The following is a 14729-nucleotide window of genomic DNA, read 5'->3' as shown; positions in this document are numbered from 1 at the left end:
AGCAAACAATGAAACTTTTGAAGTAGAAAGAAAGTAAATAATATTTCATAGAAAACTGAATACTCTCTCCATCCCACAAGAATATGCACTATTTCATTTTTAGTCCGTCCCACAAGAATATGCACTCTCCACTTTTGGAAACTCTTTTCACTCTAATAAGTGAGACTCATATTCCCCACTAACAATACTTTAATTACTTTTTCTCTCTACCTCTCTTTTACCTTCATAATTTTACATTAAAACTCGTGTCGACCCCAAAGTGCATCTTCTTTGGGGACAGAGGGAGTATAATTTATAATGTCATACTATGAACGTGTCATAATTGACGTTTTACGAAATTCATAAATAAAAATAATTTGGAATATACTTTGCAAAAAATAACTATTTCGTCGAATTCATAATTAGGTAATTACTTCAGCAAATAAGAGCAATCGTAGTTACTTAAAATTTATATTAAGAGCATCTCCGACCATTTATACTAAATTGAAACCCAGAGGACGAAGTGAAGCTCAGTTGGTAAGACGCTTCCTCTTTAACTAATAGGTCAATGGTTCGAATCACCACAAAGTAAATAGGTAACTATTACTTTTTCTCTTTATAAAAGAACACTAAATTCAAATCCATTTTAGTGTAAATATATTACTCCTCAAATGTTGATTTTACTTTAACCATTTATACCAAATTTAAACTTAAAAGCATATTCAACGTCCAATTACTTTTTACACTCACAAAATTTGAAAATTGAATTAATGCTTGTTTTAGTGTAAACCAAAAATGGATATATCTTGTTCAAAAGCCTAAATTGATATATGTTTTGCAGTACCATTGGAGCTATTTTGTTACTCTATTTCGGGTTTCAGAGTGACATTATGATGGTCTCAAAACCTGGAAACATCGCTCGAAAATTGATGCATTAGGAGATGAAGTAGGAGATGCTATAAGTGATCATTACCGCTCTTGTTAGTTTGTCAAACTTTTGAGTATTTTCTCTCCTTAACCAATATATGCACATCAGAAAAACGAAGCAAATAAATTGCAAGGACAAGTCAACATTATTACGAAATACAGAACGGCTAACAAAATCATTAAAGATGAAAGAAAAAAAAATCATTCAAACATTAATTAGTAATTGGCATCAGAGCATGCAGCTTCTTCTCTACTTGAGTTTCTTTCTCTCTTCTCCCAGCTACGATCAGAGAGAGAAACCGGTGAAGCCATCGAAGAAAAATTACATGTGCATCAGCGCTAAGCATTACCTTACTAGTAGTTAGGGTTAAGGTGGTCATTGCTTGGGCATGTAGTAAGAAGGGTAGCCCCCCATGGCCATTTGTGGAGGAGGCGTGTCTTTCTTAACACCATACTGAGGATAAGAGTAATGTGGAAGGACAGCATAAGGAGGAGCTGCTGCTGTTTGTGGGTTAGTATAGGAAGCAGGCGGATATGCTGCCATCGGTTGGGGATAGCCGTACCCCATAGGGGCTCCACCGTTCATATGTACAGGCACTGGAACTGCGGATGATGGTATCTGTGATTGTGTAACCTTCCCTTTGTAGTTATCGGCTAGCTTGGCAGTGATGTTTCTTCCCTGCAATTGATGAGATGGGAGATATTTTACGTATCCATCTTTTACAGTTCAAAGAAGAGTCTTTATATTAAGGAAACTCACTCCGAGCAATTTTTGGGGGTCGTCTATAGCTCTCTTTGCTGCCTCGACAGTCTTGTAGGTAACAAAGCCGAAACCGCTGTACAAAAGGACAAAATCCATCAGACCAGATATAGGGGGAGAATTGTTCTTCGCGTTGAAGAGAGGAGGTTTTTTTACCGTGATTTATTTGTGTCCTTTTCATAAGCAACGGAACCCTCTTCAATCTCACCATGCCTACTGAAGAAGGCGAGCAGCATTTCACTGGTCGTCTCAGGTGACAAACCACCAACGTACAATTTCCTTTGGGCTTGATCAGGTGTTATGCTGTTGCTGCTTAGCCCTTCACTCGCAAGGTTACAAACAGCCATACGACCCTGAAACAAATATGTGGGTAAATAAAATGGAAAGGAGAAGTTCAACTCAGGGGTGCTGGTGGTTATTTATTTAAATTGTAAACACCTTCAATTTTGTCTGCAAGGTATGAACTAAAATACTCACATCTATCATTTTACTAGGTGCTTTTAGAGCCGTCTGAGCAGACTCCATATCTTTGAAAGTAACAAAACCATAACCACGCGATTTTCCTGTCACTTTGTCGTATATCACAGCACCCTCTTCAATTTCACCATGCTCTATAAAGGCCTGCATAAAATCATTCACTCAACATAAATAAGTCCAGATGTTCACATTAACACCCCAAAATTGCATGACGAAGAACGTGAGATTAAAGAAAATACACATCGAAACTTTGGATACATTATCATTTATTTGTGTCAGTGACCAATAGTCATATAAGCGTATAACAGGGAGAATTCACAAAAAACAAAATGCATATCCAGCAGGCAGCAAACACTCACAGCACACAAAGTTTCTGAAGTAGTATTCCATGCTAAACCCCGAACAAAAAGCTTTCGAAGGGCAGGATCAGCACTTGCAACACTTTTAATTTCTTCAGCAATAGAAGGATATTGGGACCCACTTCACGCCAGAACATGCAAACAAGCACACACATACAAATGTCAATCCACACAGCACGCCACCAGGTTGAACAAGAATGGCCTTTAGTGTAGTGTAAGACGACATGTAGACGCACACCAGGCATCCACCTCGCACACCACACACAAGCACAATTAAGCATTTGTGCACATACATGGTAAAAACATCAATAATGCAATAGAGGCAATGTGCCATTAACTTCTAATCCTACCATATAAACTTCTATACATACAAATGTCAATCCACACAGCACGCCACCAGGTTGAACAAGAATGGCCTTTAGTGTAGTGTAAGACGACATGTAGACGCACACCAGGCATCCACCTCGCACACCACACACAAGCACAATTAAGCATTTGTACACATACATGGTAAAAACATCAATAATGCAATAGAGGCAATGTGCCATTAACTTCTAATCCTACCATATAAACTTCTATATTGAGATAAAGCCCTCATCCTGATTAAATTTCCAACAACCAACATATCCAAACTCGCCACCTATAGCCTTGTGGAAAACCTTCCTGTTTTAACTTTCTCTGCTACAGCATCTAATTACACAGGACATCAATGCCAAATATTACAAATAGCCTTTAAGGCTATACTAACAAACTATTGGTCCTTACACCACATTGCCCTGAGAGCCCTAGAGAAATCATTGCAACTCTTCGCTGTCTCAAATTGTAAATATCAGCAGAGCCATATATTAGACTGCCCATATAATAATATCACCAACAATCAAATCCCCTAAGCTCATAATTCATAAAATCATGTTGTCCAGTGAAACATTTATGCAACAAATCCCATATTTTAACTAATAGTACTTCTAAATAAAGGACACATATCAGCTCCACAAACACCTCCAGCTCCGGAAACATTTCCAAATAGTAACAATTCTAACCTATTCCAATCGTGAAAAAAAGAAATAATAGAAAGCTAGTTAGTTTAGAAAATGAATTAGGGTTAGAGGATTACGCTCTAGCAAGTATATCAACGAGCTGCGGCTTAGCGAGCGGGTCAAGAAGCGCGCGCAATTCCTCAATAGTTGAATTCGCGGTCGAATCTTTGGAGTTGGGCGACACCTCGCTGTTCCCCAATTCATCTAGCTTCCTCTTCTTCAAATCCTCCATTTTCTGAGCTAATACTTATTCTCCTCTTATTCCTACTCAGCGAGCGCCTATTTCTTCTTCCTCTGTCTCTATTTAGCTCCGAAATGAAGATTTTTGTACACGAAAAGTGCAGCTGCAGTGTGTGTGGTGTGTTTTTCTTGCTGGATTGCTGGCTGGGAGGCGAAAACTGAACCCTTTATCTGTTACTGAAAAAATAACAGATTAATTCGGTTCAACTAACGTTTTTTTTGTGCGAATTGGGCCGTAATAGATAGGCCAGAGCAATGTGGGTCCTTGAGCCCAATATAGAGTGATTCGATTTAATCATATTTAGAGTTTACAAATTTAGGGTTTTCAATATTAAATAGTAGTATGAGTACAAATTTTGAAATATTGCACTTGTAATAACGTTTTCATGGGGTTATTCTATCTCAAACTTTGGTCACGTGGTTACTTTTTAATTAGCTCGACTAGTATTTATCCCATTTTTTGTTGGCTAATTAATAGCCCAAGTCACAAATTATGGAGTTAATGTGTCTTTTATTATTTTAAAATGTATTTCAAGTGGTTGATGGGATGATGGGCTATATTTGGTTTTGATACTTGTTTCTCGTAGACACACTTATCTTTTACTTAGATTAAGTGAACAATAAAATTTTAAGTACAAATTTTATTTATATTCCCTCTTTTCTAGGGGTGGATCGGGCGCATACCGTACCGAAAGTAGCGGTATGAAAAAATTTCATACCGATACCTTACCGAATTTTCGGTATACCGAAGTCCGGTATACCGAAAATTCGGTATGATAATTTTCAATACCATTATCATACCGTTATTGCGGTATACCATACTTTTACGGTATACCGAAATATAGTACGACATATTGTAATACCATTATACATGTTATAAAAAAATCTATTATAATTATAAAATATCATTTACAAGTGTTTAACTATTTGAAAAAAGTACAGAAAAATAAAACTTCAACAATCCAAATCCAAATCCAAAACAACCAAACCTATACTTAAAATATTTAAAATAACATTTCAAGTTATCAACACTATCTTCATTTCTCGCAACCTTGTTGTTTTCATACTCACAATCCACAAGAAATCTTTAAAGATGTCATCTTGCATTTGACAATCTTTATTAATAGTCGAGCATAATCACATCGGCAAATACTATGAAACAACCGAACCAAAATAAATATATGAAGAATAAATCCGTATATCGACACCACCTAATTAACTATGAAGAGATGAAATGATTAAACTTAAACTTGATGAAGTCATGAAACCATCATAAGCTAACTACTAATATTAATATATTAAATAGAAAATGGGACACGGACACACGGTTTAGGTTACTGTACAAATATGTGCCAAATAAAAATAAAGTAAAATAATGGCAACACATAAATATATTAAATATTTTACATTTATATATATTATATCGAAGATTCGGTATACCACGGTATACCGCGGTATAGGATATTTGATACCGTTATCGTACCGAAAACTTTCGGTACAGTATCATACCGTACAAAAAACTACGCTATATCGAAAAATCGGTATTTTCAGTATTTTTTTGGTACGATAAGTCCGGTATTTCGGTATGTCGATATTTTTTCCCACCCCTACTCTTTTCCATTAGTATGAAGACATTTACCATCATCAATATGGATTCTCTATACATATAATTAATTTGACACATGTAATTAATTTTAGGCAAAATATATATAAAAGTCTTTTAACTAATATATTATATTTAATTGTGAGATATAATCTTTTAAATCGAACAAATCTAATATATACTAAATGCAAAAATTGTTGGGGGATTAAGAGCATGCGCAGCGGTGGCGTCCGTCGCCACCGCCGTCCGCGCCGCTGGCACGGACGCCATCCGCCGCCGCTGCGCTCGCGCCGCTGGCACGGCGCTGCTCGATGTATCGAGCACGTCCGTGCCAGCGAGCACACACGTGGCGCGCTCTCATTCGTCAATGGCATAGCCGTTGTGTTTAAACATTTTTATATATTTTTTTAAATCGGTATTTAATTATAAATAATGCTAAAAAATAAAAAAAAAATATTTTCCACATCCCAAAAATATGGCCGTTTTTTTCCCATTTTTTCTGAATTTTTTTGATTTTTTATTTTTTTCCCCAAAATCATCTATAAATACACACATTCATCACTCATTTATCACATCAATTCATCTCTCATTCATCTCTCATTCATAATTCTTATACAAACTATCAACACATTCAACCTTCACTCAAAACATCAAATGGATTTCACTCATCTCATGGCGGAAGCGGAGTGCGAAGAACAAGAATACTACGAACAACATCGTGCCGCTTACGAAGCATATGTCGCGGCGAATACCCCCGCTCATCCTCCTCAACGCACTAGATCAAATCGCCGCTACATCCATCGTGACCGGGAGGGAGCCCACGAAAGGCTCGTTGCCGACTACTTTGCCGACCATCCGCGGTTTCCGGCAGATTACTTCAGGTGCCGTTTTCGCATGTCAAAGCGCTTGTTCATGCGAATTGTCAACACATTGTCCGCACGTGTTGAATACTTTCAAACAGGTGTAGATGCAGCCGGCCGGCAAAGTATCACGGCGTTGCAGAAGTGTACGTGTGCCATCCGACAACTCGCTACTGGGCAAACGGCCGACATCTTCGACGAGTATTTGCATATCGGTGAGTCCACTGGAATCCTTTGTTTAAAGAATTTTTGCGAGGGCGTTCGTTCTGCTTTTGGGGATGAATTCCTTCGGGCACCCACCACCGATGATTGCCAACGGTTGCTTCGTCTTCACGAATCAGTCCATGGCTTTCCCGGAATGCTTGGCAACATTGACTGCATGCATTGGAGGTGGAAGAATTGCCCGACTGCTTGGAGGGGGCAACACTTAAGCGGTCACAAAGGCGGCGGCCCAACACTTATCCTTGAGGCGGTCGCCGACTATCGCCTATGGATTTGACATGTATATTTCGGCGTTGCCGGATCCAACAACGACTTGAACTTGCTCTATTCTTCACCACTCTTCAATGATGTGATGAATGGTGTAGCACCGGCGATCGACTTCACCATCAACGGAAATACATACCGCATGAGTTACTATCTCGCCGATGGTATCTACCCAAGGTGGTCGACGTTCGTGAAGACGCTCCACAACCCGCACGACCCGAGACGGGTTCTTTTTGCGCAGCGTCAAGAGTCAGCGCGGAAGGACGTCGAAAGAGCCTTCGGGGTCCTTCAAGCTCGATTCAACATTGTGAAGGCCCCGGCTCGGCTGTGGTACGTGAATAATATCGCCGACATCATTTTCACGTGTATTATATTACACAACATGATTATAGCCGACGAAGGGCCGATGGCGGCTAGCTTCTACGACGAGGACGAAGCCGGAAGCTCAACAGCGAGGTCTCCCCCACGCCGAGGCGAGCATACGACGGTTGGCCAGAGGATCGAGACAAGACACACAATGCGCGATATTCGAATCCACAATCAACTACAAGAAGACCTAATCAACCACATGTGGGCGAAATTTGGCAACGAGTAGTGGTTTTTTTAATTTTTAGGATTTTAATTATGTAATTTTTAATTTTTAGGATTTTAATTATGTAATTTTTCATTTTTAGGATTTTAATTATGTAATGTTTAATTTTAGTTGTCATTTGTAATATTTATTGTGGTTTTTAAATGAATTTTAATATTATGGAAATGTTATTGTTTAATTGAATTTTAAATTAATTGTGCTCGTCCTTGCGGAAGAGCACAGTTGTGGGTGTTGTGTTCTTGCCAGAGAGCAGGCATGAATAGTACCGCCCGGGCCCACAACCGTGCCGCTGGCAAGAGCACGGTTGTGGATGCTCTAAGCCCCAAGCACCCCACGTGGGTTTGCCATGCCCTGTTGGACAACTGCCACGATCGCCGGCCACATCGAGAAGAAATTGGCCTTTCTTCAATGCATTTTCTTGATGCATAATTAGTTACTAAGTAGCTCTGGATCTCTGATAGTGAAAGACAAATTTGATGTGTGACAATTGAGTAGGAAGAGATTGTGATAGTACTGCAGTTTCGCTCACGTTGGTCGTTGGTCGAGCTGTCAGAACTCAAAAGCGATCCGTTTCAACTCACTTTTCTATACTTAAAATTTGAGACTATCGAATAGTTTATAATCTGAAAATTTTCAATATTCATAACTTTCATTTGTATTTGTAATTTTGTATGTTATATTGACTCGCAAAGTGAATTACCAAACTAAAGACTCAAACAAAACCATTTTTCACAATCATCCATCAAAAATACTTTGAAATGTGGTAAGTAACAACTATGCATGCAACTCATATGAATTCTTACCTCACAAAATCTTTTTTACACGAGCACGAAAATTACAGCTCATAGTGCTAAAATACAAAATACATCAACGTCATATCTTGATCGGAAATCTATAAATTTTATCACAGAGAATGATTGATCATCGTATATATGAGTGATTTAGGGTTTCCCAAAATCCCATGATTGCTAACATTGAACCTTAGGGCAACAAAAGAGTTGGCAGCTCTTCTTGTAATACATTGAAGAATTGGGTAACAAAGGAGATTTTGTCGATCTTTGACAGCGTTGCATTACAAAGTTGAATATTTTGTTTTGTCACAATCTTGATTTTTTAAATTCATGGAAATCAACTTATTCATCATTTTCTATATGATCATGTGGCGATTTATTAAATGGAGTTTAGGCATACCAGCACAAATCACAACATCCGGATAATTGTTACTAGTAGTAGATATATAATTCACATAAAATGGGAAATCTCAACAAGGGACAAAAATATGTTTCAATTAAAAAGCATAGAGAATATATATATATATATAGAGGTGCATTATAATGATAACCCCGTAATAACCCTATAATTAAATCTGGACCACACATTTTTAAAATCACGTGGTCTAGATTCAAACTTAGCTTTCATTCATAAAAAAGGCGCAGAGAGTAAATATGGCATTTCGCTTATTTAATTTCTGAATTTCGCTCATGATAAAATTTACGTATCCAAATTTCGCTCATTTAAATACGTAAAATCTTATTTCCCATGATATACAGATGTATGAGGTTCAGTTACACGTATGTATGAGGTTCAGTTATACGTAAAATCTTATATCCCATGATATTCAAATTTCGCTCATTTAAATACGTAAAATCTTATTTAAGTATCATTTTATCATTTTATCAGTCAAAAGTATCATTTTATCAACTCGGAGTATCATTCTATCCGGCAAAACTATCATATTCTATGCAATAAACCTAACATATATCATTTTATCAGTCAAAAGTATCATTTTATCAACTCAGAGTATCATTCTATCCGGCAAAACTATCATTCTATGCAATAAGCCTAACATATATCATTTTATCATTTTATCAGTCAGTCAAAAGTATCATTTTATCAACTCAGAGTATCATTCTATCCGGCAAAACTATCATTCTATGCAATAAACCTAACATATATCATTTTATCAGTCAGTCAAAAGTATCATTTTATCAACTCAGAGTATCATTCTATCCGGCAAAACTATCATTCTATGCAATAAACCTAACATATATCATTTTATCATGTTATCAGTCAGTCAAAAGTATCATTTTATCAACTCAGAGTATCATTCTATCCGGCAAAACTATCATTCTATGCAATAAACCTAACATATATCATTTTATCAGTCAGTCAAAAGTATCATTTTATCAACTCAGAGTATCATTCTATCCAGCAAAACTATCATTCTATGCAATAAACCTAACATATATCATTTTATCATTTTATCAGTCAGTCAAAAGTATCATTTTATCAACTCAGAGTATCATTTTATCCGGCAAAACTATCATTCTATGCAATAAACCTAACATATATCATTTTATCAGTCAGTCAAAAGTATCATTTTATCAACTCAGAGTATCATTCTATCTGGCAAAACTATCATTCTATCAATAAATCTAAAATTTATCATTTTATCATTTTACATGATATTTGGTGAAATTCAGAAATTAAATGAGGGAAATGACATATTATCATTTTATCAACTCAGAGTATCATTCTATCCGGAAAAACTATCATTCTATGCAATAAACCTAACATATATCGTTTTATCATTTTACGTGATATTTGGCGAAATTCAGAAATTAAATGAGGGAAATGACATATTTACCCCCGTGCTTTTTTTTTATGAAGTAAATCTAAGTTTGAATCTCAACCACAAGATTAGAAAATATGTGTGGTTCAGATTTGGTTATAGGGTTATTACGTGATTTAGGGGTTATCATATGATCACAACTCTCTCTCTCTCTCTCTCTCTCTCTCTCTATATATATATATATATATATATATATATATATATATATATATATATATCATTAATCCGCAATTAGGAGTTTCGATTTTTCATTTCGGTTTCATCTTCACTCAAATTTCATTATAAAATTATTTTATAGAAATGAGACTCACATTCCATTATCTTTTTTAGTCCATTTGTCTTTATATTTCTTAAAACCCGTGACGATCTCAACCGGAACTCCTAATTGAGGACGGAGAAAATATTATTTGTAGTGATTTTCGTTATACAATTTTTTTTCTAGTCTAGTTTGTATATTATTCAAACTACTTCATACCCAATCAACTTATCTAAAACTCGGAACCAACTCTTTGTCCCACTCGTGTCCAAAATCAAAAATAAATTTGATATGAACCCTAAATAGTAGTAGTACTTGTTTACATTACACTACTAATATATATATATATATATATATATATATATATATATATATATATATATATATATATATATATATATATATATATATAATCAGTTAGGGCATCCATAATGGGGCGCCCTATAGTCCGCCCTATGCTCCGCCACATCAGCATTTCATCCTCCTACCCTTCCACCTGCAGTGGGATGCCCTATAGGGCACTCTATAGTCCGCCCTAAGCATTTTATTTATTTGAATATTTAAAACACTACAAAAATTGGAAAAAAACTTTATTTCATTAAAATTCAAACATTACACTACGAAATAAAAAAAACTACAAATTCTCAACTGCGGTTATGGTCCCAAAATTCTTCAATCATGTCGTTCATGAGCTAAGCATGGTCTTGTTGGTTGCACATTGAGACATGTGTAGTAGAACCTCATTGAAGCCCATCGGTAATCCTCGAACGTGGGGCGGGGCCACCGTGCTGGAGCTAGATTCACCTTCATCATCGCCCCAATCGGTGACTCTTCCACCTTAGTGTTCGATTATCATGTTATGCAAGATGATGCACGCATACATGACATCGGCGATGACGTCCTTGTACCAGAACCGCGCCTGACCCTTCACTATTGCCCACCGCGCTTGGAGCACACCAAATGCCCGCTTCACATCCTTCCCGCAGCCTCCTGCTTTTGCGCGAATAAAACTCTCTTCTCACCCATTGGGCAGCTGATCGTCTTCAAAAAACAGGTCACCTCGGGTATATGCCATTGGCCAAGTAGTACCCCATATGATATTGGCGTCCGTTGGCAGTGAAGTCGATGGTCGGGCCCATTGCATTGCTCGGTGAAGAGGTTGGATGAGTTGAGGACGTTGATGTCATTGTTCGACCCCGCTACACCGAAGTAAGCATGCCAGATCCAGAGCCGATGGTCAGCGACGACTTCGAGGATCATCGTCGGGTGGCTGCCCTTGTATCCACTAGTAAATTAGCCTCTCCACGCCGTCGGGAAATTCTTCCACTCCCAGTGCATACAATCGATGCTCCCTAACATTCCAAGAAAGCCGTGCGCCGTCTCGTGCATCTTCATCAGGGCCTGGCAATCCTCAGCAGTCGGCTTTCGCAAATAGGTGTTGCTATAAGCCTCTACAACTCCCCTACAAAAATTCTTCAGGCACTCGCGGCCAATTGTCTCCCCGACGTGAAGGTACTCGTCAAACATGTCCGCCGTGGTGCCGTAGGCCAACTGCCGGAGCGCAACCGTGCACTTCTGCAACGGCGTAAGTCCGGGTCTGCCGATGCCATCTTCCCGATACTGGAAGTATTCATCACGTGCCCCAACGTTTGGACAATATTGAGAAAAAGATCTCGCCGCATTCTAAAACGGCGGTGAAAAACCGTCGGGCACCACCGTGGTTGCTCGTAAAAATAGTCTGCGAACAGACGTTGGTGAGATACGTCGTGCTCGCGGTGAACAAACGTCCGACGACGAATCGGACGTGGGATCCGCACCGCCTGGGCCTGCTCCGCCGCTTCGCGCTCCATTTCGGCCAAGCATTCCGCCGCAGCCTCATGAACGCAATCGAATAAGGCCTGAGTAATGCCCTCCGAGGTACTCCAGTCGTCGTCGGGTCTCATTTTTTTCAGTGAGAAAGATTGGGAGTGAAATATTGGTGTGTGGGGAAAGTGAGAGATGTGAGAGAATTATTGGTGTGGAAAATGGAAGATAAATGAGGGTTTAAATAGATAAAAATTTTGAAAAAAAAGAAAAGGAAAACGCGTTGCATCGTCTGCGGTATCGTCCAATATTTCTACAGTTAAACCAAACACAAAAAAACAAAACTAATAATGGAACACTAGAGATAGAGAATCATAAAGCCAGAAAACATTTTAGCTCAAGCAATTTTTTCCCAGTCTCCAAAAAAAAACTTTTGACAGCTGTTTATATTATGAAATTTACAATCAAAGTTTGGTACATGCATATGTCATTCGTAGATCGATCACTTTAAAATTCATGAGCATGAGCCATGGACCTATATAGAAGAACTATATACTACTACTACAGTACAGCCTTGGCAAATAATTGGGTTAAATTTAACCACATCCAATAATTATGTGGAATAAAAAGAATGATTACAATAATTTGTTAGTTACATCTATATGGTCATATGGAATTCTTTTGGTACAGATATAGGATTGTACGTAATTTTTCATATGTATGTACATGTAATATTTTGTCCACAAAATATTCATGCATGTTTTGTATTCTTGCATGAATATTGCATAAAATAAACATTCAAATTATTTTTGTCCGTCACCTACTATTTACCACTTGTATTCTTGCTTTTAAATCCTTTCATAGTGACAATTAATGTGTTACAATAGTGAAATATTTTGCTTTTTGCACCCTCTACTTGACTCAAATTCAAAATCCGCCACGCTCCACTTTTGAAGTATTTTCCCAAGCTTTTTTGTCTTAGCCAACTCGAAATTGTCTCCCAATTTCAAAGATATATGGCGGGCTTTGGTAAATTTAAATACTTTGAGGATTTGTTTTATAGTTAATTACTATAACATGCAAAATTAGACGCCTCAAAATATTAATTACTCAACTATAATACTTTGTATGCATTTCAGGATAACCATTGAGGATGATAATATAATAGTACTAAATGGAGCACTACATTTCGATTGCTAAACCGAACCGCTCCAACAAACTAAAAATCAAGAAGCAAATCACAAAGAAAAAGTCACACTTCACAATGTGCAAAAGTTATTGCCAACTTTATTCAAATTACCTACTAACTAGTAACAATTGGAATTCAAACTCCCTTTATAAAATCCACCACATCAAAACACACACACACACACACAAGAGAGACCAAAAACATTAGCAAAATGTCTGGCCTCTCCTCTCTCAAAAATTCAAACTCCCTTCACATTTTCTCCATGAAACCATCAACACCAATATCAAAACTCAAAACCCTCATCCAAACCTTCATCTTCTCCCACTTGTACCGCGCCACACGTGCCTTTGCCAAGGCCAAATCGCTTCTCCTTGAGCACGTGCGGGACATACATTTCCTACACCTAGTGGAATTCAAAAGGGGTAGGAACTCTAAGAGAAAGCTATATTTCGGCTCGTTTAGGCTCCATTACAATTGGTGTGCATCGCACGTGATGCCTCTCTCTGAAGAGAGCTACCCCAACTCCCACATCTACTATGATGCTAGTTGGAACGTACTCGTTCCAACTAACACCAACAAGGCATCAACAACATTGGCAATCCCAGATGGGATAACGTCGTCTCTGGAGTATCGAGAGCCGGAAGGGCTCTCTAGATACTTAGAGTGGCTTGAGGAGGAGAAGGGAAATCAAGAGTCAAGCTCAAATGAGATTGACAAACTTGCTGATTTGTTCATTGCGGATTGTCATGAGAAATTCAGGTTGGAAAAACAAGAATCTTATAGAAGATTTCAGGAGATGATGGCTAGAAGTGTATGAAAATATTTAAATTCAAATGGATGTCCCATAAAATTTAACTTTTACTTTTTTTGGGTCCTTTTTTATTCTTGTGTTTATTGCCCTTTTTCTTTTCTCTTTTCCTAGGTTTGTTGGATTTCTGCAAAATCAATGAAGGTCTTGATTTAATCATTTAATTCCAGAGTTGAGTATATGATTCAGAATAAGATTGAGGGTAGATTAGAACAGAGTACAATATGGTTCACTCAACATATACGAGACTATAGTACTATACTACTATATCTCCATTTTAAGTGATTTTGAATTTGGGATCCATCCCAATTCACATCTACATAATTACCAATTATTTAAGTAACTATATTCCAACTTGAGAGAATAATTTTAGTTATACTCGTACTCTCAGTGATTTTTGTATCTTACCTTTATATATATCAACTTTTTAGATAAAATTTCAGATAATAATATGAAATACAAAATTATATCAACATTGTAATGGGCAACTTGTTGGAAAAACAATTATATTTGACAAAATTTGGGTATGTCAGGCAATTTTATAAATTAGAATTATGAAATTTGAATTTGTTTACACGAATTGTGTGAAAAAAAATAGTCGTATACATGTAATATATTGTCGATGTTTTCAGCTAAATAATGTTTTTTCCATGTGAATATACAACATCTTTTACTAATCAACAATGACGTTCACATGTTATTTCTAGCTGTCATAATTTCA

At 37.3% G+C, this 14729-nt stretch overlaps 2 protein-coding genes across 2 annotated transcripts; one reads left to right on the top strand and one right to left on the bottom strand.

Moving 5' to 3' along the window:
* Nucleotides 1-1005: 1005 nt before the first annotated feature.
* LOC121750148 (UBP1-associated protein 2C-like) lies at nucleotides 1006-3942 on the bottom strand. Its single transcript, XM_042144622.1, has 6 exons — nucleotides 3617-3942; nucleotides 2503-2623; nucleotides 2144-2287; nucleotides 1823-2019; nucleotides 1667-1742; nucleotides 1006-1585 (listed from the first exon to the last, which is right to left on the bottom strand). The coding sequence occupies exons 1-6, from the start codon at nucleotides 3769-3771 to the stop codon at nucleotides 1283-1285; spliced, it is 996 nt and encodes a 331-aa protein (XP_042000556.1). The 5' UTR covers nucleotides 3772-3942; the 3' UTR covers nucleotides 1006-1282.
* Nucleotides 3943-13394: 9452 nt separating this feature from the next.
* Nucleotides 13395-14166, top strand: LOC121751330. The gene has a single exon (XM_042146051.1). The coding sequence runs from the start codon at nucleotides 13412-13414 to the stop codon at nucleotides 14015-14017; it is 606 nt and encodes a 201-aa protein (XP_042001985.1). The 5' UTR covers nucleotides 13395-13411; the 3' UTR covers nucleotides 14018-14166.
* Nucleotides 14167-14729: the final 563 nt, after the last annotated feature.

This window comes from Salvia splendens, chromosome 10 (assembly GCF_004379255.2).
Source record: "Salvia splendens isolate huo1 chromosome 10, SspV2, whole genome shotgun sequence".
NCBI classification, from domain to species: domain Eukaryota; kingdom Viridiplantae; phylum Streptophyta; class Magnoliopsida; order Lamiales; family Lamiaceae; genus Salvia; species Salvia splendens.
Note: the sequence above shows the minus strand (reverse complement) of the source record. Positions and strands in the feature narration are given on the sequence as shown.